Source organism: Vanacampus margaritifer, chromosome 3 (genome assembly GCF_051991255.1).
Source record: "Vanacampus margaritifer isolate UIUO_Vmar chromosome 3, RoL_Vmar_1.0, whole genome shotgun sequence".
In the NCBI taxonomy this organism is placed as follows: domain Eukaryota; kingdom Metazoa; phylum Chordata; class Actinopteri; order Syngnathiformes; family Syngnathidae; genus Vanacampus; species Vanacampus margaritifer.
In genome coordinates, this window is record NC_135434.1 from 323929 (window position 1) to 349198 (window position 25270).

The following is a 25270-nucleotide window of genomic DNA, read 5'->3' on the forward strand; positions in this document are numbered from 1 at the left end:
GGCATTACAACGTGTAATGCCCACATGTATACATACATATACCTATATATATATACACACACACATAAACAATAATTTATAATATATATAACAATAAGAACAAATCCATATAATCCCTTTTTTATTTTCTGGTGTTCACATTGTGAAGAATGAAAAGGGGCGTGGCCACAGCACGCATCACATGTGCGGCGTGGCATCATCGTAGTCCATGATGCTCAGCTGACGCCGTCTTTGGCGGACGGCCAGCAAATTGTTGTCGTCGCCGCCAGGGGGCGGGGCCCACATCTGGGGACTTCCTGCTGGCAGGGCGCTGTCCTGGCTTCCTTTCTGGACCTGCTCATCATCATCATCATCATCATCATCATCATCATCATCATCATCTGGCTCATCTTGGCTCTCCGGCTGCTCCGCCTCCTCTGGACTATGACCGGGCGGCCTGAAGAGCTGCCACGCCCTCTGCTCTAGGAAAGAGCCAATGGCCAGCGGGGACTCGATGGGGGACGAGGAGGATGCGGCGGCGGGGAGGAGGAGGGGGGAAGTGGACGAGCGGGACGCGCCGGCGCCGTTCACCGCGTCGGCGGAAGCTGACGGCCGGTGGTCGGGCTCGTCAGCGGCCGGCCTGAGTGTGAAAAATGACGTTACTGTGGCGACGTCAGCGTCGTGGTCACGTGACGGCAACGTGACGGCAACGTGACGGCAACGTGACGGCAACGTGACGGCAACGTGACGACAACGTGACGGCAACGTGACGGCAACGTGACGGCAACGTGACGGCAACGTGACGGCAACGCTGTTATGGACGACCAAACGTGCTCAAAGGAAAAATAAATCAAAGTGAACATGAAAAATACAATTCAAAAGTAAAAAATAAAATATAGGTATTAATTAGTAGGGCTGGGCAATAAATGGAATTAATTCGATACATCGTCATTTTAAAAATCGAATGGTGGAAAATTTGCTGAAATCGAAGTTTGTCTTCCGGATGATTAAAATCCGTTGTTCTTCTGTTCTGTTCCGTTCCAATGTTTTTTTGTCGTTCTGCACAAGAGGCAGAACGACGGACGAGTGGTTTTACGAGACGTTTTCGAGAACTACTTCAATGTAGCATTTAAGAACAAACTAGGAACGTTACATTTGTTTTAAAACTCATTTTGAATTAGTTAACATTTTTGTTGTCTGAACATTTTTGCACAGGAATTATTTTGGAATCAATGAAAGCTTTTAAATAAATGTTTGTTGGGTTTATTCAATTCAAATCGCTTAAAATCGTAATCGTCCTGAATGACTGATTTGATTTTTTGCCCAACCTTACGTATTCGGGTTGTCATGTCAGACCATTAAAAATGTTGATCGCAATTAATCATATGAGTTCAATAATTAATCACACATTTTATATCTGTGCTAAATGTACACAAAAATATTTGTTTCACATTTTTATACTCTTGTTAACAAAAGTGGGGGGGGGGGGGATTGTTAAACTATTAGAAATATGGCTGCATTTTATGTCATTGATCCAGTAATTTCATAATAATTCATAAAATTGAGTTACAATTAAAAAGATGTACAGTACTGTAAAAAAGGAGTGTGATATTGATTTGGGTTGAGGTCCTTTTTCTGCCACTAGATGGCACAATTGCATTTATAAGACATTGGTGACAGCTCAGTGCATTTTTTCATTTCATATTAGGAGCCATCTCATCTTTAACATTGTCACTTTCTTAAAAATTGTAAAACACAACTTGACCCGTCAACAGAAAAAATAAATAAAAATTATACTTATATATATTTTGTTGTGGTTGTTATATTTCCCTTTTTTTTTTCTTTCTTTTGGCATTTTTGGTCTTCCATAGCTGTGAAGTCGTCTTCACGTTACGGCGCCAGTGGCATGACGACGTCGCTTAAAGATGACATCATCACGTCGTGTGCGTGCGCAACCTGCTGAGCGCGTCGACGGCGCTGTAGAGGTGAAGCATCTCGCTCTGCAGGGTCTGCACCGTCGTGCGCAGCGCCGCGCTCTGGGCCTCGCATGCGGAAAGCTCGCCCCTGACACAGACACGGTGTGAGAACACGCAAGCGCTCGCCGCACGCACGCACGCACGCACGCACCAACCTGCTGCGCCTCTTGTGCTGCTCCAGCAGTTGCTTGTGTCGTTCCACCAACGCGTCCTTTTGGGCCAGCTGTTTGTCCAGCTCGGCCGCTCTGTGATTGGCCGCTTCCAGTTTCTGCCTGTGCTCTTGCTCCGCCTCCTTGGCGCACCGGAACTCTCGGCCCGCGGCGGCGCCCTGGATGGACGCTTCCTGCGCGGCAAAATGCCACAAACGTCTTCTTCAAAGTGTGAAAGTGAGACATCCGCGTGCATGCGTGCGTGCCAGAGAGAATTTGAGAGCCCCCCCCAACGTGGTGCTCGCGGTCCCCCCCCCCCCAACGTGGTGCTCGCGGTCGCGCCCCCCCCCCCCCCCCCCCAACGTGGTGCTCGCGGTCGCCCCTCAAGGACCGACCACTTGAGAGGCCCGCAGACTAAAAAACTGCTCCCCAGCCATGGGACATTGTGATTTCCTAGGGATGCTTTACAAGTTCTTTCAAAATGTGAGAAGGATAAAAAAAAAAAAAAGTTGTGACAAATCCCAATGATGAATATTATTAACGATGAATTGTTCAAGATCGCATTCATGAAGGCAATTTGAGCCAACGCGTCCTTCCGCAAGTCCTTCAAATTGATCAAGAAGAAGTTCTCACCTCCAGAAAGGACGAGAAACAGAAAAATGAAAAGAGAAAGAAGAAAAACAAAGAGAGAGAGAATGGGCGGCAGTGAGACAGATGTGTGTGCGTGCGACACACACACACTCTTTCTTGTCATCCGCCCATCAGCCTCCTTCTCTCTCTCTACTCGTAACGCTTTGTTATCCTTTTGTTTATTATTGATCTTATTCTTGATTCAATCTGAGATGTTCTTAAACTCTGGTCTGCTATTTTCTTGATGCTTTTTCACGTCCGATCCTTTCATTCTTTTTTTTCATGTTCTCATCTTTTATGACATTTGTTTGAAATTGAAAATCCGCTGTTTTGTTTTCCGCTCTTACGTGAATGTCGTGATTTGCATCGTTATGATTACGGATTCATGATCTCTCAATAGAGATCAAAATGTTTTTTTGGGGGTGTGGCTTGTTGCCGTCCTTTTTCTTTCCTGTTAACTCAACTTGCGAGGAATCTTACAAACTCTCGTTTACACACAATTGTGCAAGGCTGAAAAAAATGGAGGAAAAAAATGGAGGAAAAAAATTGAAAAAACTGAAAAACTAATTGGAAAAAAAAGAGGAAAAAGTGTGTGCGTGTACTGACGGTGTCGCTGCACGTCTGCTGCGCGTCCAGGCGGCGCGTGAGACTTTTGTTGGTTTCGCTGAGCACAATCAAATGTTGGTTGAGCAGGAAGGCGTGATGGCGGAACGTGTCGCTGCTCCGCAACTGAAACCGGACCACGTCGTCGTCATCATCGTCGTCGTCATCATCATCATCATCGTCATCAGCTCTCTCGGCCCCCCCCACGCACCTTGACTGACAGCTGGCTCAGATGGCGCTCGGCAGTGGACACCTTGTGATTGGCCTTCTGAAGCTCCGCCTCCAAATCCCTTCTTCCGCTACGACACTCCTCAAGCTCGCTCTGGAAACAGCCAATCACAGGTCAGTGGGCAGAGCGCGTGCGTGCGCCGGCACGCGCACACGCGGCCTGACCTGCAGCGCCAGGAGTTGCGCGTTGTGTTCCTGTTGCTGCGTCAGCAGTTGCTGCACGTGCGCCTGCAGCTGCTGCGTGTGCGCGCCGGCGTCCCGCTGCAGGTCAGCGCAACGCCGGCGCTCCGCCTCCAGGCTGCCCGTCAGCGCCCTCGTCTCCTCGTCCCGCAACGCCAGCTGAGCGCGCTGCAGCAACGACGCCGCCGCCGCCGCCGGGCACAGAAAGAAATGGACGCAAAGAAAGAGAGAGAGAGAAAATGAGGAAGAGCGGAAAAAAGAGAACGAAATGGAGAAAAAGGAGATCGGAAGAGAAAAAGAAAAAGAGAGAAATAAGGAGATATAGAAACAGAAGAAACGAGAGCGCGAGAGCTCAGGATGCTCCCACAGGTCATGAAGTAGCGACAGGCATGGATATGGCACCGATACCGGCCGCCGATACTCCCATTGAATGTCTTTGCTCCCTTCGCAAGCGCGGCCTGTACGTTACCATGGCGACCGTCTGCTCCTCCAGCGCGGCGGCGCTGACCACGCGGCGCAGCAGGCGGCGGTTCCTGATGGCGTGCTGCTGCCGCTTGAAGCGCTCGTACTGCAGCTGCGCCTGCGCCAGCTGCAGGCCCTGGCGCAGCGCCTCCGCCTCCTCCGCCCACGCGCAGCCTGACAACACGCACGCACGGGGCAAGGTTAGTGGCGCCCGTGCCAAATTCGGGTGCCGGCGTAGGAACGGAATTCCGCCACAACTCAAGGACTCCCCATACACACACATATATATATATATATATATATTCTAAATAAAACCAACATCAAATAAATGTGGGGATTTCATACAAAGATAAATAAAGAAATGTGAATTCAATATCAATCAATAAGGACCGCCCCCTCATTTGAATAACATTTCAGACTCTGCAGCACGAAATAAGCCTTTTTTTTTTATTTCATTTTGTAATTGATAGTAATAATTATTTTCATTTATTGACTATATGGATGTTTGTTGTTTTTATTTCCATTTATATTATTTTTGAATGATATTTCTTGACATCTTCTTTCCACAGCTGACGGCCACAACTCGCACCCTTTCCACAAGCGTGGAACTGAAAATTTGGAGTAAACATTTTTGTAATTAAGTCGACGCTGTTTGTCATCTTTATTAAGTATTGTTATGTGTGTTTGTTTGTTTTTACCCACAATGCTGCAGGGTCTGCGCAAGCGCCACTTTCTCGCATTTTGCCAGTCGCAAATGTCGACGCCACATCAGCCGTTCAACAAACTTCCGAACAAAATTCAAAAACTCAACCAAAAAAACGAAATCAAGTTCCCGCGCGTGAACGCGAGCGCTGCGCAACGTTGCTATTCGAGCAGCTTTGCTTTTCATGCTCTGCCGTTTACCTCCACAAGGGTTCCGATCCAGCGACTTGCCCGATGCCGAAGACCTGCCAAAAAACAAAAAAGTCGTTCAAAAGACGCAAAGGAGCGCATTGTTGACGGGAGACGCATTTTTTTTTATTCCGCTGTACATGAAAAGCGACGCACAAATCTCTGCTTTCTTTTATCGAGGGACGCCGGCTAGTGCTAATATTAGCACCGTCGCGGGTTTGTTTGGAAATTGAGCCACACATAAAATTTCTGCGTGTGGATCAGGGCTGCCCCCGCTACCATTTTCAGGCCCACCACCGATCTTTTAGAAAGTCTGACCCGCCGATCCCGATTTTTGCCGATTACAAGCAACATCCAGCTTCCGTGTTCCAATCTTGTTGAAATGCTACAAATGGTTTGTTTTAACGGCACATGAAGTCGTTCTGTCAAATAAAAAAGAAAATCCTGTTGGTCATCTCAGCAGAACAGAACAATGGCGGACTTTTTCACACCTCTGAGGAAGGAGATGAGAGGGTGGAAAAGTTGCGTTTTTTTGGAAGGGATCGGCCGATCACCGATTTTGCAAAACGAAGGAAATCGGCAACCCGATCGAGTGCCGATGCGTTGAGATGTCAACAACAAGCGACGTCAAGGCCTCCCGTTAGCTGGAATGCTAATTCTCCACCAACGGCCTTTGACATTCTGGGCTAGCCTTAAGCTAGCGATTTACGTCAGGCAAAGCTAAAACAAATGTGGATGAACGACGCAGACTTGCCGTCACCAGCTTCCCGCCGTCACCAGCTTCCCGCCGCTCACTTTTTGTCTCCAACACACACGCTCGCTACACACTGAAAAATGGGGAGTGATATTTACTCGCTAACGAGCTAACACACTCACCTCCTGCTGACGCTAGCGTGCGTGTCGTGTCCGTGGGCGATGAGGCGGTCCAGCAAATGCAGAGGCGACGCGGCGCTCACGTCTTCGTCCTCATCACTGTCGCATTTCTCGCGCGCCGCCATCTTGCGTCGCGCCTCCTGCGGGGCAAAAACGGCGCCGACGTCACCGAGGCGACCGTCGGCGGGGGTTGAGGTCGGTTACCTGCGTCTTGCTCTTCACAAACAACATGGCGGCGCGGGGAAGCGCAAGCTCAAACAGGAAGTCGTAAGAGGGGGCGGGGCCTGGGTGTGGAGGAGGGGCCAAGTCAAACATGGGCGGGGTTTGTTGGCGGGCGGGCGTGGCGGTGAGGAGGAGGGAAGGCAGGGAGGACGAGGAGGAGGAGGACTTGTCAGCTGGAGACAAAAGAAAAAAGGGGAGGGGCCACATGGAGCAGTGGGTGGAGCTTCAGCAGCAGGTTCCATCGAAAGAAGGAACCCAAAACAACCAAGGATATTTTAGTTCACCCAAACTAAAGCATAACATTTGGCTTTTCGTTAGCAAAAGCGTTTTTGTTTGTATTTCATTTTGTTATTGAAAACGTTTTGTTTTCGATAAGGAAAATGTGTGGCGTTTACGTGCGGTGGGTGGAGCTCGACGAGCATCCCATCCAAATTTGTGGGTGTGGCTTCAACTGGCATTTGACCACGAGCTCACCTTCAACAGCGATGACATCGTCGTGCGCCGGCTCAACTCGCTCCTTCCTGATTGGCTGCTGCCTGACCTGTGGGCAGCGACAGAGGCTCTTCCTTCTGCGCCTTCAAAATAAGAGCTGATAATAGTCCAGAGCGCGCCAGTCACCTGCGAGTCATGCGCAGGCCGGACGCCATCTGGACTGTCGCCTGTGGGCGGGGCCGACGGGATGCATTTCACACCTGCACGCACGCACGCACACGATGCAAATTCAAAGTCTTTCACGACGATGACGATTTGAATCCAATAAACCCAACAAATGTTTATTTAAAGGTTTCATTGATTCAAAACGAATTCCTGTGCAAAATATTCAGACAACAATAACGTATCCTGATTGGAAATCAGCTTGAACATAAACTTAACATTCATACGACGAGTTGCTTTATTAACAACAGCTTTTAATAATGCAGAAGGTCAAATTCCATTTAACACATTTTACACGATTCCATTTTGAAAATTGCCAGTCATTAAATGAATTCAATGTATTATTGCACAGCCCTAATTTAATTAAAAAATAAATAAAAAATTGCACTATAAGCTCAAATATATTTTGCCAGGCCTGCTAAAGTTGAGAGCCTCAAATTGTGTGTTTTCTTGTTGCCACGGCAACAACATTTCACAAAACCTAAGCATGCGTTTTCACACGATGTGGATCTGCGTAAGCACATCCGAGATGAAAACATGAATTGAAAAAGAAGCATCAAATGTGTGAAATTGTGATTTCCTAGGTCAAGTTACAGCAGCAAAAAAGGTGAAATCGAACAAGAAAATCTTGCCGTGTGTCACCTGAGAGCGAGTTGTTTCTACTCAGGGGGGGGGCGGGGCTCACAGACGCCATTTCCGGAGGCGGGGTCGACAAACCGCATCGGGACGAGGGGCTCCACGTCACATCCATCTGGACGCGACATGTCACGTCATCAAGGCAGCCGATGGAAAGTGTCGGATGCGTCACATCCAGGGGTGCCAAATCCGGGTTCACAAAGGAAAAATCCTGCCGCAGCCTCAAGCGCTACTTAGCTAGCTAGCAGCAATAGTGCTGGTTTAGCTGCTAGCTAAAATTGCGGCGGGGCTTTGACTTCCTGGACCTGGATTTGCCACCTGCGGTCACATCCGACACCCGCGCGCTCGTACCTGTTCATCCAGGTGCGCCATGTTGAGCGCACTTGCTGACAAGCAGGACGTGCGCGTCCACGTGGCGTCCCTGCTGCTGCACGCTGGTCAAAAAACAGGAAGTTGCAGGCAGGAAAAGGAGACAGCAAGCGGCGGCGTGACTGACCGGCGCGGGGGCAGGCCAGGTCCGAGTGCGTGATTGCGGGCGTGCGCTCATCCTCGCAGGACGACTCCAGGGGGTCCAGGGAGACTCGGGAGCACTCCATGATGATGTCGTGGACCTCGTAGCGACGCCACCTGAAAGGCCGCATTTCAAAATCAAAGTCTCAGGCCGCCGGCCGGACCACGTTGGGGGGCGGACTGACCTGGAAGGGTCCACTTCGGAGTCCTGAGTCCCGCTCACCAGCTCAGGATGAACACGCACTTGCTCCAACATGGGCTGATCCACAAACAAAAACAAAAACGCACGCGAGGGATTGACCGATAATCGGCACAAATATCGGCACGGAGCTCACACTTGACAAGTCGAGGGAGCGGAAACATTGTCAACGTAGCACGCTAAGCATCACTTGACAAGAAAGTTGACCAAATACGCCAATGCATTGACGGCAAAGGCTTTTATTTTGAAGTTGGCCCCGTCGTGGCGTGATGGCCGACTTCCTTTTCGACGTTTCTCGCAATCCCGAACTCAGCTTCAATCGCTAATTATTAGCGCCGTCCTTTTATGCGTCGGAAGTGGCTAGCGGCTAGCGGTTAGCATGACCAGCGAGTCCAGCGTCGGACGAGACCATCGAAAGATGATTTCGAGAGCGCCGGCGGCGTCGACAGCTCAAATCTGGCGGCTTCTTTGTCATTCGTTGCTTATGTTTAAAGGAAGCGAATGTGCCTTCAATTGCACGTTTCATTATTTAAAAACAAACACTTTGTCTTCATTTCTTTTATGAAACACTTTTGCCCATAAAAAAGAACAACTTGCTGTTGAGAAGATAGAAACGCAAAATTAAGCCATTAACAGCTTGTGATTTTCCACATGAAGCGTCAGAAGAAGAAGAAGAAGAAGAAGAAGGAGAAGAAGAAGAAGGTTCTCATATTGCACTTCAAAGTTGTCTTCCGAAATCCAAAACGGCTAAAGTAGACATTTTGAATTATTTTTTTTTTTTTTTTATGGAAAAAACGCTTAACAAAATAAATGAAGACAAAGTACTATTTCGCTTTTCTTTTTGCCGATCCGACAAACGATCCAATCTGTGACTCAAATCTGTGATCCGATTCGAACCCTTGCAACACTATTGACTACTAATAATCAGTATCGGCCTTGAAAAAAACATATCGGTCGGTCACTAACACTTTAAGTGGCGGTCGTGTCCTTGGGCAAGGCACACGACGCACACTGGTGTATGGAAGGTGCGAATGTTTGGTGGTGGTGGGAGGAGCCGTAGGCGCCCACCGGCAGCTTAAGTAGCTTCCCGCCGCCGCAGCGCCAAAGTGCGAGCGCACCAATCATGTATTTGTGCCGTTGTAAAGCGTCTTTGAGCGTCTACAAAAGCATTTTATAAATCTCATACATTATTATTATTATTATTATTATTATTAGAACACCCACGCTGAACTCGCACATGACAGAATCTGCGCTGACCATTTACACACACACACCAAAGTCCCTTTCAACACGCACACACGCGTCACCTTGACCATGTGGTGGAAGGTGTCCATGTTTTCCTTCATGTTGTAGTGCAGGCGCAGGTACGACAGGAAGTTGCAGGGGAACATCCCGTACAGGCGGTGGAACAAGGCATACACTGCGGCGTGAAGGTGAAGCAGGTGGGACCCGGACACGCGCCCTGCGGAGCGCACGTCACTTACGTCACTTACGTTCAACGCCGACCAATAGCAATCGCACGCGAAATAAGGAGGCCGCTGGTTGCCGTTGCTGCGCTAACTGCTAATCGGCGTGCGTGCGTGCGTGCGTGCGTGCGTGCGTGCGTCACCGGGGTTTCTGAGGCTCCACGACGCCAAGCGTCCAAAGACGTCAAAGAAGTCGTAGATGTGCTGCTTGGCGGCCTGCGGGATCATCGGCAGCAGCGTCACCAGCACCAGAACTCCCGGGACCAGCACCAGCACGTCCGCCTCGCTCTAAAGGGGGAAAAAAAAGCAAAGCAAGGCGGCGAGATTGCGGTCATGACACGAAAAAAAAAAAAGAAAAAAAAGGGGAGTGCTGCTCACGTGTGTGTAATTGATTGATTTTAATTCGGGCTGTCAGGCAATTACATTTTTAATCATAATTAATCGCATGGCTTCAATAGTTAACTCTTGATTCATCACCAATTTTATATCTGTTCTAAATGTACACTCAAATATTTTTTCCTCAAGTTTTCATATTCTTGTTAGCAAAAAAGTGTACAAAAATGTGAAATGAAAAGAAATATGGCTGCAACTTTTAGTCATTCAAAATAATTCATAAAAAGGAATTAAAATATGTACTGAACGGGAGGAAAAAATGAGTGTGATCTGGATTTGTGTGCGTCATATTTCTGCCACTAGATGGCATCATTGCATTTGTAAGTGGCTGGTGATTTTTCTTTTCGTATCAAAGTAACTTTTCTGCACATTTTCCAAATCTTGACCTCGTGTCCGCAAACATATATGCAATATTAATACTCTTCAATTTGGACATGGACGCGTCCGCTGCGTTTGGTTCACATCCTCCTTTTGGAACTCAAAGTGGGTCCCTGCTTAGCAACGGACGTGCCTGGAGCTATGCTAAGCTACGTTTAGCATGCTTGCAAATGAGTTTCCATTTCCGACGGTCACGCAAGACTTTGCAACGACAACATGAAGGAAGCAACGCTGAGAAATGAACGCCACGTTGCTTTTCCTCCGAGTTGGGCAATGCAGCGGATTCGGACACAAACATCGAAGTGCGACTTCCGACACATTTCATTTGTCGCTGCGCTTTTTCAGCGAAAGAAGAAGAAAAAGAATTGATCTTCCATCAATAGATGCAGATTAATCGATTCTGGAATGAAGTGACTTCAAAATCGATTCTTGTGACTCGATTCCGGATGTTCGTATCGATGCCCGCCCCAGTGTGTGTTTGAAGTGCATTTGAGTTGAGAGTGCCATAAATCGTCAATTGGGTCAAAAATGGACTTTTTGCCGCCATTTTCTACAAAATCCTCCAATTGCTGAAAGTTGAGCCAAGTCGTGGTCGGTCTGTTTTTCAACCAAGCTGTCGTGCGTGCGTGCGCTCGACCTTGAGGCATCGCAGCAGCGAGGTGAGCAGAGGCGAGCGGCTGACGTGATGAATCCACGGCGGTTGCTGGCTGATCATGTGACCCAGCAGCGTGACGGCGGCCAATCGGCTGGCTGGCTTGGACAGCGCCTCGTTCAGTTTGTCCAGCAGGGCCTGCCAGAGCAAAGTTGGGGATTTCATTTGCTTTGCGTCACTTCATGGACACAAAAAAAGCGCCGCGCGTCCTCAAGTGGACGCGTGTCAAAACAAAGTCGCAAAATCGATGACGCCATTCGCCGGTTCCCTCATGAATGTCCACATTTTTGAAAATTATCATTAGCATTTTTTGGTGGTTAGCGAGTTGAATTGAGTGCATATTATTTATTATCTTCTGTACCAAGACAATTAGCTTGGCTAAAAAGTTAGCAATCGCCATTTAAGGTAAACCAACCGTAACCAGCGTTGAGTTCACACAATACTGAGAAACAAAAACAAAACTTCCTGCCCACTGTGCGCGCCTGCAAAAAAGTCCGTGTAGAAACAAACGCGGTTCCGGTGGAGCTTGGAGGCGGACATTTTGAAAGTCAACTAATCCCTTGACGGGGTCGACTTTTTTAGCTAGCCCTAGTGGCAATATTTGGAATAGCACGTGCTAAAACGTTGCCTGCCTATGAAGTGAAAAGCATCCATAAAAACCCAAATATTGCCACGCCCCTTCCAATATTTGCAACATAGTGTCTGATTTGCGCATCAATGTTGCTGAGGATGGATGACGATTCCTTTTTCAAAAGTCAAGAATAACACATTCTTGTCATTTACTTGATTTAAAGGACATTTGAAAAAGTGTGTGCGTGTGTGCGTGCGTGCGTGCGTGCGTGCACGCGTGACCTTGTGTAGAGGTTCTCTGATGGAGGAGAGCAGCGTCAGAGCCAAGGCACAAGAAGAAGAAGAGTTCAAGTAGAAATCCAGCAGGCTGCACAGCACAGCGCCTCCTCTGTCTGCCACCACACATTGCAGTCAACACTCAAGGCCAGCAAGCACGTGCGCACACAAAGGGGGCGGGGCTAGTGTCTGATGAAGGAGCGCACCTGAATTCAACTGCTGGCTGATTGCTGCTCGGCCTTGCTCCACCTCCTGCAGGTCCGAACTGTCCAATGAGAGCAGGAGCTCGCCCACGCTCACCTGTTCCTTGGACATCCTGCGCACACGTCATTGATTATCAAATGACTTGATAATTATTTTTGATCATGGATTGAATCCATGATCAAAAATAATTAAAAAAAAAATTCATTTAAAATTGTTAGCAGTGAACATTCTCACATTTCTCAAATCCTCCAAAGAAGCAGACTGATGATGTGATCTTTGGTTTGAATCCAAAGGACAATTTGGAACACTTTTGCCTATTTTCTGACATAATACGGCCTAAATCAATAACCGAGTCCATTTTCAATAATGTCCTAGTTTTTTATAAAATGATGAAAACTGAGACATGTTTAAAAAAAAAAATTAATTCATCGACAGTCATCTATAAAAAGAGTAATTAATTGCAGTCTGAAATGAAACGAAAACACACACACAGTTTGAGTGATGCAATAAAGGCTACAACCAATACAAATCGAGGATATAAGAAGAAGAATATAAAAATCATATAAACACAATCAGTCCGCTTTCATGGAGGAAAATCGGAGAATTATTTAAATTTGGAGACTGAAATTCAAAATCAGCAATCCAATTGACATAAGAATAAGCTAAAGGAAATCAAATCAAAGCAGATAATAAATCATATACAGTCATTCACAGTTTAGCTGAATGAAACGCCATCTTATTATTCGTTATTAAATCAACAGACGTGAAATAAATATCAAAACAATTGAAACCACGCAGTTGAATTTAGAAATGTGCACTTATGAATGAGAACCTTTCCAGAACAAAACGTACAAATTAAAAAATGGGATACAAGATTTCATCACTACATTCCAATTCAGTCAAGTTGGCCACTTTGTGACGTCACGAGCCAACCTCCATCGCTCAGTCACGTGCCCCGCGCTGCGTGCCACTACTCGGCTAGCTTTGAGCTGCTAACCTGCTGACAGCTGTCACGCCACGAAACGCGCGTCGGCAAAAGTGGCTCCGGTCCACATGAGCTAACGGGCTCAACGATCGGCTCTCTCGCGGTGACGTCATGTGAGCGCGGTGACGTCAGGTTTAACCATGTCAAAGTTGTAACTTGTTTGTTTTGTTTTTTTACCTTCAGACGACGCGTTGAGCAGAGCAGGCCGCCGCCATGTTAAACACAGAAGGTCCCGCCCACAGAGAGAAACCCGACACCTGCGCCTATCAATACCACGAGAGGCGTTCAAGTCACGGGGAATAAGTTGGGAATAGTTAATAACCCTTCGTTTCAGCTTCAAAAGAAGAAGAAACAAAAGAAACGAGATGATTAAACAAAAATGAATTCTTTTCTTTGCTGCTGAACTCGACAACTATGTTCTTATTCCTTCAAAGTTGAACATTTTCATCATTTCAGATAACTATTTTCAAGTTGATCAGTGCGTTTCATCTGACTTTAAACGATCCACTGAACTTCTGTCATTATTAAAAAAAAAAAAAAAAAAAGAGTTATTTCCAAAAACCCGATGAATGTCACTCAGTAATAATTCAAAGTCAAGAAGTTTCCACTTTGCTGTTACTTGGCATATTTTAAAAAGTACAACTTTTTCCGTTCTCTGAACTCATTCGACGATTGCGGTCAGACGACACGTGACAACTGTCACATCTGATGTCACATCCGCTGTTTTCATCAAACGTCACAGCTGATTGCTATGGAAACACTTTCAAAACTGTTTTTTAAAGTCGTTTTCTTTTTAACGGTGAAAGAGCCCGTTTCCGCCAAAGACAAAAAGTGTCCGAGCATCTTCACGCACGAAACGTTGAATGAACTTTGGCCGTCACGTGTCAGTCAGCACGTGGAAAAGTTTCCACTTGAAATGTGCAAGTGTTCAACTTTGGAGGGATGAAGAAAAACACCAGAAATGTGTTGACCAGTCACAACACTTGCTTTTCACAGAATTAACCAACGTTGGCGATACAATGTGTTCTGAAAGCAGATAACAATATTGGGGCGCATCCAAAGGAATTGTGTGTGCGCGCGTATAATGATTGACCAAAGATTGTTTGCCCGTCGAGATAAAAGTCTGCCAGCATCTGCGTTCGTTCTCACGTCCTTGTGCTAAAAGTCACATCCTGTTGCTTCAGCAGACTTCAAATAGTAATCGTCATCAGAATGCGTGACATCAATGAAGTAGCTTTTGATCGAAGAGCACGTTCTATGCTAACGTGAACGCAGCGTTCTGATGAGGATTCGCTTGTGGAATATGAATGAAGCAGCAAAATGCGGCGGCCATTTTGCCACTTGCTGCCGACTGACAATGACATCACAGTTGCTCGGGCAACGACCAATCACGGCTCACCTGTTTCCTGAATCCGAGCCATGATTGGTCGTTACCCGCGCAACTGTGATGTCATTGGCAGTCGGCAGCAAGTGGCAAAATGGCCGCCGCTTGAAATGGATCAAAACGGGTGCGAAATGTGATACGTTTTTAACGTTGGGCTTGCATTTTATTGAGACAAAAAACTCTGTCATTCAACTTAGCTTGACAAAAAATGACTAATACTATTCATGAATCATTTTTATGACCATTTATCATTTTGTTTCAAATGTGCATTTCCTTAACAATGCATACACGCTTTTGTAAATACATGGAAAATAATCTTCAGCTGGCGGGTCGGCAAACTTTCCTGTCTTGAGACCAAATAAATCCGCAAAATTGTGTCTTCAGATTGTGACGAAGGAAAGCGTGCGTTCGTGTCAGTCTAAAGTGTTGACGGTCCGAATTAGAAATGCAGCGCAACAAAAAGATGGCGGCAGCATCCGACACGTAAACATTCATTTGCTTCCGCCGTTCCGCTTCCCTTTTGGTGGGACTTTTTTCCATACGTTGTTTTTCAGACATTTTCTGCCGACATTTTTGGCAATTTGATGCGCATTTGGTCATTTTCTTCCTTTTTTGGGACATTTTATGACTTTTTTGCTATCAATTTGTCAACATTTTCTTTTCTGTCCTTTTTTTTTCAATTCTCTGATATTTGTTTTGCAAATTTTCTGAATATTTTTAGGTAAAACATTTTCATCTACTTTTCGTCTCTCTTTCTGACAACTTACATATTTGGACTCTCACATTATCTCTATATAAATATTTCAGTTATTTTCGTTTCTTGAGAGATCCACAGGAGAGGGACCCCAAAGTGTCTCCAGAGCCGCAGGCTGCACACCAGTGCATCTATGTGCGCGCACGCGTGCACGTGGCTTGTTGGGCCATAAAAGGCAGCGGCCGAGCGGACCTGAAGTGGAAGACAAAGATGAAGATGAGGATGAGGATGAGGACGGCACTGCTGATGACGCTGATGAGCATCTCGATCACGTCGGTCTCGTCGGCAAAGGTCCGAAAAGTCTTGGAAAGTTGCAAATCTTTTCCGAGTTCAGTGTGTCACGACGTGCGTGCGTGCGTGCGTGCGTGCGTGCGTGCGTGCGTGTAGCTGCGTGTGGTGCAGACGGAGGGCGGTCAGGTTCAAGGGACCAACAAAGACACGGGACTGTTCACATCTGTGGACGTCTTCAAGGGGATCCCCTTCGCCGACACCCCTGGACTGTGGGAGAAACCGAAACCTCATCCGGGATGGGACGGTAGGTGACGGATTTTTACCAACTTTGACTTCCGTCAACATTTCAAGTCCAAATGCACCAATTGAAAGAAGAGATGCTCTTCTTTCAATTGTGTTGATTTTTGGGGACACATTCGTGAAAACTAACAAACTTGCCTCTTGAAACTAACGAACCCAAAAACGTATGAATGCGTTCTATTTTAAATATGAACTTAACTTAAAGTAGCAACGTTTTTTTTCTCAGAATATTGTTGTCCCCGCCCTCTAAAAAAATATTTATACGCCGCCGTAAAAGTCCCCTCGCTGGTGAGTTATTTTGAGAACAAACCCGTGGGCTGCTCATGTTGTCCTTGGGGCTAACTAGTACTGGCTGGCACCACCATGTTTTCTTTGTTTTGTCTATGCGTACCCTGACACTGACCTGCAAGCAGTGGGTCAGTCGTTGTGTTGTTTGTGTGTGCGCAGGCGTGATGAAGGCCACCAAATACGCCGAGCGCTGCCTGCAGGTGACGCTGTTGCAGACCCAAACTCGGGGCAGCCTGGACTGCCTCTACCTCAACATTTTTGTGCCTCAGGGACTCAAACGTACGCGCATCCCGTATCGGCGCCAGATGCGCTTTCTGACATCACACTCATTTGCCAACCCGACACGTGCACGCGCACGTGCACGCGCACGCGCCAGAGAAAGTTGATGGGCAATGCTGAGCATGTTGCGTGTGTGCGTGTGTCAGTGTCGTCCAACCTGCCCGTCATGGTGTACCTGTTCGGGGGGGCCTTCCTGCTGGGGGCGTCCGACGACCTGACCGTCCTGGGGGAGTCGCTGTACGACGGCAAAGAAATGGCCGAGCGGGGGAACGTCATCGTGGTGTCGGCCAACTACCGCGTGGGAACGTTGGGCTTCCTCAGCAGCGGCGACGCTCGCATGCCAGGTGCGCGAACGCCGGCGATGACAGACCAAGCAAGCGGCCAGCAAATTCCAGAGGAATTTCATATATGATGTCGCCACTGCCAACATGGCCGCCGCGCCAACGCGTGTCTTTAGTCGACGGGAAACGCGTGGTTCGTTCGCTGTCTGCCGGTTGCGAATTGGACTTGATTTCTTGCCCTCAAAACCCTCCTGAGATGTCTTGAAAGGAAATTTAGATGAGCACCAAAAAGCTTTCTTTGTGCCCACGTATGACCCGCGCCCTTGATTTGCATATCCAGGAATTGAAGTCGTACGCGCAACCATTTGATGCATTTGGATTTCTCGTGTTTGGACGCGTTTTTGTGCCACAGCTCGTTCCACTGCCAGCGCAAAGCGGCTAACGGTTAGCCGCTGACTAGCCGGCCTGCTCTACGCTCTCATTCGACGACTCCCATGTCACTCACCAGGCCAGGCTCCGCCTTTTAAAGCCACACACATTCAAGGTGGACAAAAACAATAGCTGCATTTCACATGCATCTTTTGTCATGCTATTTTGCACACGGTAAATAGCTCAATTAAAATCGGGGTGCTGATTATTATTTTTATTTTTTTAATCTGCCGCAGAGGTTCCGAATCGTTATCCCAAGTGATAAATTCATTTTTAGATGCGGTTTTTAAAGACAGGAAAGCGTCTGCTTGCAAACAAACATTTGCATTCAAATATTTGATGTTGGTCAGATTTGAGTTTTGGCACGTTTGCGTGGCGCTCGCTAACGTGCGCGTGCACTTCAGGGAACTACGGCCTGTGGGACCAGCACGCCGCCATCTCGTGGGTGCGAAGGAACATCGCCGCCTTCGGAGGGAACCCCGACAACATCACCTTATTTGGACAGTCGGCAGGAGCCGCCAGCGTCAGCTTCCAGGTCACCTCACTAACGCTTTGACCGACGTCGAAAAGACAGATGCTAACGTTAGCCACCATGCTAAGTGACCGCGGTGGTGCGTGCGTGTAGATGCTGTCCCCACACAGTAAAGGTTTGTTCCGGCGCGCCATCACTCAGTCCGGCGTGGCCTTGAGTCCTTGGGCCATCCAGAGGGAACCCATGGCAGTCACCAAGAAGGTAGCCAACGCATCGCTTCCTCCTTGCGTCACACTTCCTGTTGGCGCGTCGTCTCACTTCCTGTTGGCTGCAGATCGCCCGTAAGGTCGGCTGTTACCGTAGCGACGAGGACCTCATGTTGACGTGCCTTAAGATGACCGACCCGGTGGGCCTCACCATGGCGGGAAAAGTTGACATCATGCAAATGCTGGGCAAAGGTGAGGACGGGGATGGGCGTGGCCCGCGGCCAGTGGGCGGGCGCGGCGTGCGCGGCGTGCGACCCGGCGTCATCTGCGGTCTTCGCAAGGCGTGGTGATGGACCTCCTGGAACACGCCCCCGTGGTGGACGGCGACTTCCTGCCTGACGAGCCCGCTGGCCTCTTCCACAACGCCGCCCGTGTGGACTACATGGGCGGCGCCAACTCCATGGACGGCCACATCTTTGCGGGCGTCGACGTGCCCTCCGTCAACCAGAAGAAGGCAAACACCACCGTGTGAGAATCGCAACCGCGGCACATCCAAAGTCACAGACGGGGTTGGGGAAGTCCAGAAAGTCCAAACCCCGCCTCCAACAGGCGCTTCTACTCAGCTGGCAAGTAAACGAGCTCGTCTCCACCTGTTGAGTAGAAGCACCTGCGGCTGAAGCCAAACGGTGGCAGGGTTTGCCACTTTCAGGACCGGGATTTGCCACGTGTGCATACGCTTCGTTTACACACTGTAAGTCCGAGTAAGATGGCCGCCGATGATTGCCCTTCAAACATCGACCAATTGGGCCAAATATTTCCCCCCTAAAATGTTATAATCGAAGAAAAGCGAAGTTTCCGACACTGTGAAAGTACCCTGAAAGCACCATTTTGTTTGCGTAGCATTAGCAACTTCTCTTGCCTCAAGTGTCCTTTAAGCTGTTTAATGCCGTCCCAGTTGGCGTTAACGATCAAACCAAACACACGTGTTAAGAATAACATCTTCTGTATATTTAAATACAAAACATGCTTGGTTTTTAAAACATGGCTAGCCTAGCGTTAATGCTAAAAGTGACAAATGCTAACAGGAAGTTGTCATCCATTTAAATAAGGAATATTCACACAGAAATGCTGTGGGAACACAATTTTATGCATTAAGTATATATTTTTAAATAATCAGTATATTTTTCTGCCCAAAATTGGTCTGGGCAAAAAATGGCATATTGGTCGGGCCCTTCTTTCCGCTTCCAAAAGTGATGGACGCCGTTCCGACCAAAACGCTCCGAAACTTGTGCGGATCCACCGAAGCGTGTTTTGGTGTGCACCAAATGCCGCAAGTGTTGTCGCGCCGGCTGCCGGAAGTCAAACCTGGGCCGTCCTTGCCAGGGAGGACGTGCGGGGTCTCCTGACGGGCCTGACCAAAGAAAAAGGTACGGCGGCGGTGGGCTCGGCCTTGGGCGTGTACTCGGCACATTGGGGCTCGGCCCCGGATCCGGCGGCGGTGAAGAAGACGGTGGCCGACATCGAGACCGACTTCCTGTTCCTGGTGCCGACCCAGCTGGCGCTGCAGCTCCACGCCAACCACAGCAGGTGTCTCCGTCTTGCCTTCGCCGGCGCGCGGGCTGGTGGGCTCACTTTGGCTTGCGGCCATTTTGTCCCTCAGCGGCGGCCGCACCTTCTCCTACCTGTTCAACATGAAGACTCGCATCCCAGGCTTCCCCAGCTGGGTGGAGGCGGAGCATAGCGAGGAACTGCAGTACGTCTTCGGCAAGCCTTTTTCTATGCCGCTGCTCTACTTCCCGCGACACCGCGAGCTGTCCCAAAACATGATCTCATACTGGACCAACTTCGCCAAGACCGGGTACCGTCCCCGCTTTCGGGTGTGCTGATGTCTTCCCTGGCGGGTGTCTTCATGTCCCCGTTTTTGTGTCTCCCAGCGATCCCAGTCAAGGAGACAGCAAGGTTCCGGTCCCGTGGCCGGCCTACGGCAAAAGCCGTCGTCCCTTCCTGATCATCAACCACAAGATGAGCAAGACGTCGTCCGTCGGGTCTCTGCTCGCCCGCCGTCTACGTCCCGCTCGCTGACGCTAACAGCGCTAACAGGCTACTTGTCCCTCCCCCAGCTACGACCTGAGACACAACTACGTCGCCTACTGGACGCAGACGTACGCCGACCTGCCGTCGGCTCGGCCCCAGCGACGCGAGTGACGCCAGCGCACCCGTGGCCACCCGCGGCGGCTCGCTCGTCATCTGGCTTCAACTAGCAGTTTGCCGGCTAACGAGATTAAGAGCTAACCCGCAGTTGGCCAATCACACAATGAAATAAAATCTCTTCACCGACTCACTAAAAAATTGTTTTTAAAAAAAGTTTTCTTTTCATGGATGCTCAGCACACCAATTTCAACGTGCGCTTTGTAACAACTTGCCCCAAAATATCTTTCTATTTGACCATTTATGAGTGAAACATTTTGGAATAACCTAACAGGAACTCCTGCAAGCCTCTGGCCAATCGTTTCAGGTTCCAATTTCCCGCCCTCTGCTGCAGATGTGACGTCATGTGCGCACGTGAAAGGGTGTGTGTGCAGTTTCGCTGTTGGCCACAGGTGGCAGTAGCGAGTTGAAATTCCATTTTCTGCCTTCGGTAGCTTAAACCATCAGAGAGAAAATGAACGTAAATCTTACGGAAGAAATTTGCTCCCTAAAAATGGCAACAAAAGCGAAGCCACGGGTGATAATATAATAATATTTAGTGTGTCCAGCACAGACTTGAAGTCATATTTGACTCCTTGAGCCATTTTCAGCAATAAAAGTTCATATTTTGTCCAGAATGAATTTGATAAGTTCATTATTTATTATGTACAATGAATAGCTTTATTGTTTCCACTTGCTATCGACTGACGATGACATCACCTGCGCTGGGGAAATTGGTAACGAGTCGACCAATCACAGCTCACCTGTTTTCTGTGTTAGCAAATTGAGCTGTCTGAATTGGACCTTTTCACTTGAGGGTGGACTCACTTTTGTTGAACTAGGAATGGCATTTGAGGGTAGAAAACGTTTCAAGTGTCACCGCTTCAATGTACGGCTGCTGCTCCATTATGAAGAAAATATGCATCGCCATTATTTTGGATAATCATTTAAATCACAATCATTTTTGGGTACAAAACAAGAACATGTTTAAATGTGAAAATAAAATACAATTCTTTGAAACACTATCATTAAGCAAGTTCTTTTTGGATGAAACAACATTTATTAAATGTGTTCTTTTGAAATAAAAAGGTGCAATTGTATAAATTCAAACAACTCACAAGTCAAAATTAGTATTAATAATCTTTTTTGACGATGATGCTGATTTTGTAATTGTGGAGTGTCATCATTAAAATTGTAATTGAATTACGATCAGGCAGCACGGTGGCTGACTGGTTAGCACGTCCGCCTCCCAGTGCAGAGGACGTGAGATCGAGTCCGGGCTTCGGCCTTCCTGGGTGGAGTTTGCATGTTCTCCCCGTGCTTGCGTGGGTTTTCACCGGGTACTCCGGTTTCCTCCCACATTCCAAAAAACATGCATGGCAGGTTAATTGAACACTCCAAATTGTCCCTAGGTGTGAATGTGAGTGTGGTTGTTCGTCTCTGTGTGCCCTGCGATTGGCTGGCAACCAGTTCAGGGTGAACCCCGCCTACTGCCCGAAGCCAGCTGGGATAGGCTCCAGCACCCCCGCGACCCTTGTGAGGAAGAGTGGCCAAGAAAATGGATGGATGGATGGGATGGAATTACGATCAATTGCACAGCCCTACTTCAATGATGAAGAAATGTGCAGAAATGGGAGGGGTGTGCTCACTTTTGCAAGATGACTAAGTCAGTCCATGGCTTGTGTCAGCCTCACCCGTGTTTCGCAACAACAAAGCAAATCCAAGACCATCTTGTTTTCCTCCTTTTATTGACAAAACAGCCCAGACGAGAAACGGATGAGAAACGGATGAGGAACGGATGAGGAACGGATGAGGAAACCAGCGGCAAAGCGGTTCCGGCGGATCAGAAGAGCGGCGCCGCCTCCAGAGCTGCCACACGCGCGGCGAACAGCGCCACGCTTTTCTCCACGTGAGCGTTGAGTGCCGCCGGAGTCGCGCTCGGGTTCTCGCGCACAAACTGAGCCACGCTCAGGATGCAATCCCTCTGCGCGCGCACACACACAAACACACATAAAACTTGAGCAACATGGTCAGTAAGCGGAGCAACGTTATTGCGTTATCAACCGATTAATCAGTTCAAAGGACGTAACGCTATTAAAATGGCCACAATATCGTCGTGGTCATATTATTCTACGCAGCGCAAGTGTTTAAAAAGGCCCGGCTGGATTCCATTTGTGCACTTCTAGCACCCTCTGCTGGCTAGTTTATTAGTGCAGTTTCATCGGTCGAGGGATCTAACGATATCCAAACATGACAATACGATATTATCACGATATTGTGGGGAGGTCGGCGATAGAAAAAAAGGCACAATATTGTCAAAAAATTAAGCCGAAGCCAGCTGGGATAGGCTCCAGCACCCCCGCGACCCTTGGATGGATGTATTATTATTTATTATATTAATTATTTATTTTTTATTTGTTTATTTATTCAATATTTATTTATTATTTTTATTATTATGTATTTATCATGTATTTTTCTTTATTATTGATTGATTATATTTCTTTTTATTGTATGTATTCGGTTTTTTGCCGAGTGACGCACGCGCAAATGAGCCGATCGCGCGCCGGCGACGTCACCAGGCCGCTTTTGGCGAGAAGCGGCGGCGGCGGCCGTACCTTGTAGGCGTCCAGCTGCGGGCGCCCCGTCAGGCGAGCCAGCAGCTGATTGGCCACGCGGACGCGGGTGGACGCCGCCAGCAGGGCGCGGTCCTCCGGGCTCTGCGAGCTCAGCCACCTCAGCAGCGCCACCTGCAGGAGAGCAACATGCTTGTTCTGAATAGTCCAAGTGTGTGAGCGTTGGTCTGATGTCACGAGGGTCCCGATTCCAGCAGCACCACAACACAAAATATGACAGCAGCTTCCAACACGTTCATGTGCTTCTGCCTTTCCGCTTCCCTTTTTGGGTTTGTTTTTTGTGGGTAATTTCATACATTTTTAGACTTTCTGTCAAATTTCTGACATTTTTGGCAATTTTCTCTCTTTTTTGGGACATTTGATGTCTATTTTAGACATTTTTTCAAATTTCTGACATTTGGGCAATTTTGTGGACATTTTAATGGTAATTTGGGGGATTTCTTTTTTTAGTTTTTGGGACATTTCATAGTTACTTTTTAAATGTTTTCTGCCCTTTTCAAAATAAATGTTCTGACTTTTTTTGCAGGGGAGGCAATTTTATGTACATTATATGGTATTTTTCTGCTTTTCCTCTTCCTTTTTGAACATTTAATGGTCACTTTTAGGACATCTATAGTTTTTTTTCATCAAATCACGTAATAACAATACATAATAATAACTTGATAAAGTTGAGCGCCAGTTGTCGCACATTAGCTCGTACGTGACACATTTTGAGCGATTTAAAAGAATACAAATGTTTTATTTTAATGTTACAGGAGCACCATGATCTTTAAATCTGGAATGATATCGAAAAGAAATAGACAAACTAAATATTATTGACTAATGACTATCCATGATTTTGATCTCAAAGTCACAGGGAGCCGCGTCAGAAGTATGAAAGGGCCACAAGCGGCTCTGGGGCCGCAGGTTGCAGACCACTGGTCTGAGCTAAGTCATCACATGCGCAGTAGTCTGTTCAACTAATTGTCAAAAACCGTGAACATACGAGAAAAAATCCATTTGATAGATCCATGGCAGCAATTGGCACTGCCAGGTGACATGAGAATGTGGAGGAAAATCTCTGGCCAAGCAGAGAGCAGCGCTGAGGAGGATGAAGAAGATGAAGAAGATGAGGAGGATGAGGATGAAGAAGATGAAGAGGATGAAGAGGATGAGGAGGATGAGGAAGATGAGGAGGATGAGGAGGAGGAGGAGGAGGATGAGGATGAGGAGGATGAAGAAGATGAAGAGGATGAAGAGGATGAGGAGGATGAAGAGGATGAGGAGGATGAGGAGGATGGCCATGAGAAGGAGGCGGACCAAGTGGCCAATCCAATCAAACTGTTTACTTGTGTGAGACTTTGGCTTGACCTTGACGGGTCAAATGCGGAGGTCAACTTCCGTGTACTTCACGTACACGACCACCAAGTGAATGCAAATGAGCCATGAAGGATCTTTGCAAAAGGAATCGAGTTTTGAAGCATGCGTGAAGAGTTTGGGACAGAGATGAGCTTTGCCTATTGACTTATATTGTTGCGCAGAAATGACAAGAAAAAGACTTCGGTTGGTCAAACGATCTTCCAGTTTGAAGAACAGTTTTCGCCGAGGAACTCGAAGAACGCGCAAACTTCTCACAGGACGGCCATTCCTCGCGTTCTCGCACCAAATCAAGGGCAAAACGATTGGGTAAGTGTTACGAGTTAAAGCTTTGCACTGAAAATGAGCAAATCATCATTCGGCATTTTTCGTTGTGAGGCCTGATGCAAAATAAAAGCTTTTTGTTTGTGGGTGGGGGGCGTTGTGACGCCATCGCCCATGCAAATGTCAATTTCCTGCTTACCTGCTGGAATAAATCCAAGTTGCTCATTTGTGCTTCGCCCGTCGACATCTTCCTCGACAAAACGGCGAAAACAAATGTACTGTATCTACAAAAGCTCAACGTGAGTCACGGTGGTCCCCACAATAGCTTTTGTTTACTTTTTCGCCTCTTCCGCCATCTTCTTTTTCGTTGTCGTCTTGTTGGCAGTCATTGGCTGCGCTCTATACCGCTGCTGCCACCCAGTGGCCGCAGAGTCACACTGCCACGATGGCACGCCCCTACCCACCCATATTACGTTGCCACTGTTATTGGCAACTTTTGTTGGGTTTTTGGCCACTGATCTGAATATAGGACTGGATAGCCGATAGCCCAAGACTTTTGAAGCCGTGAGGCCGCCATATTGCTCCTCCCAAGAAACGTTTCTCTGGATACGATCCTATACATTTACAGTATCGAAATTGGAGAACAATTGAGACAGTACTTAGATCAAACATTTGGGTCTAAGGAACTGAGTATTGAAAGAAAAAGGGGGTCTTCGAAGCAGCACATACTGTCCACTTGTAAATTATTTATTGTTAAAAAATAGTGACCACCTCGCCACAAACCCCCCACCGTGGCCTTTTACTAACTGTCTACGACATTATACGTCTAATCTGTGCGTATACGTATAGTTTATACAGTAGTCTGCTCGTGAGATGGGAGGAGCAAAATGGCCGCCCTGTCTCTTCAACAGCTTGCACTGGCGTGTATGAGCTATCGGCTATCCAGTCCTATATTCAGATCAGTGGGGTTTGGCTGAGCATACTGTTGTGATTTACGCCGGATCGCTACATAGCGGTCATGAGAGCCTCTCAAAGAAACAACAAAATGTCAAAATAATGACCATAGTGTAAGCTGATTCGTTTTGACTCC

General features: G+C 47.6%; 3 protein-coding genes across 9 annotated transcripts; 1 reads left to right on the plus strand and 2 right to left on the minus strand.

Annotated features, from left to right (window-relative positions):
* Window positions 1-104: 104 nt before the first annotated feature.
* LOC144049452 (hamartin-like) lies at window positions 105-13871 on the minus strand. 5 transcript variants are annotated; one of them, XM_077562395.1, is made up of 22 exons: window positions 13294-13871; window positions 12134-12243; window positions 11934-12043; window positions 11067-11219; window positions 9802-9946; window positions 9500-9654; window positions 8179-8252; window positions 7980-8110; window positions 7835-7917; window positions 7490-7598; window positions 6812-6885; window positions 6668-6734; window positions 6176-6366; window positions 5975-6111; window positions 5111-5154; window positions 4215-4381; window positions 3731-3913; window positions 3549-3659; window positions 3341-3463; window positions 2111-2298; window positions 1936-2043; window positions 105-619 (listed from the first exon to the last, which is right to left on the minus strand). In XM_077562395.1, exons 2-22 carry the CDS (start codon window positions 12240-12242, stop codon window positions 178-180), a joined length of 2904 nt encoding a protein of 967 aa, XP_077418521.1. In that variant the 5' UTR covers window position 12243; window positions 13294-13871; the 3' UTR covers window positions 105-177. The 5 variants fall into 5 exon arrangements, with proteins under 5 accessions (XP_077418521.1, XP_077418518.1, XP_077418519.1 ...); XM_077562392.1 differs by lacking the exon at window positions 13294-13871 and adding an exon at window positions 13129-13279; XM_077562393.1 differs by lacking the exon at window positions 13294-13871 and adding an exon at window positions 12984-13092.
* LOC144049453 (bile salt-activated lipase-like) lies at window positions 13115-20952 on the plus strand. Of its 3 annotated transcripts, none has more exons than XM_077562399.1 (13): window positions 13115-13419; window positions 15326-15545; window positions 15642-15789; window positions 16233-16352; window positions 16499-16696; window positions 17467-17597; window positions 17688-17795; window positions 17869-17992; window positions 18082-18268; window positions 19124-19327; window positions 19401-19598; window positions 19675-19785; window positions 19861-20952. In XM_077562399.1, the coding sequence occupies exons 2-13, from the start codon at window positions 15465-15467 to the stop codon at window positions 19943-19945; spliced, it is 1695 nt and encodes a 564-aa protein (XP_077418525.1). In that variant the 5' UTR covers window positions 13115-13419; window positions 15326-15464; the 3' UTR covers window positions 19946-20952. The 3 variants fall into 3 exon arrangements, with proteins under 3 accessions (XP_077418525.1, XP_077418526.1, XP_077418524.1); XM_077562400.1 differs by having other exon boundaries at window positions 13146-13248; XM_077562398.1 differs by lacking the exon at window positions 13115-13419 and adding an exon at window positions 14579-15221.
* Window positions 20953-21658: 706 nt separating this feature from the next.
* Window positions 21659-24568, minus strand: LOC144049459 (uncharacterized). Its single transcript, XM_077562413.1, has 3 exons — window positions 24380-24568; window positions 22543-22674; window positions 21659-21911 (listed from the first exon to the last, which is right to left on the minus strand). Exons 1-3 carry the CDS (start codon window positions 24425-24427, stop codon window positions 21771-21773), a joined length of 321 nt encoding a protein of 106 aa, XP_077418539.1. The 5' UTR covers window positions 24428-24568; the 3' UTR covers window positions 21659-21770.
* Window positions 24569-25270: the final 702 nt, after the last annotated feature.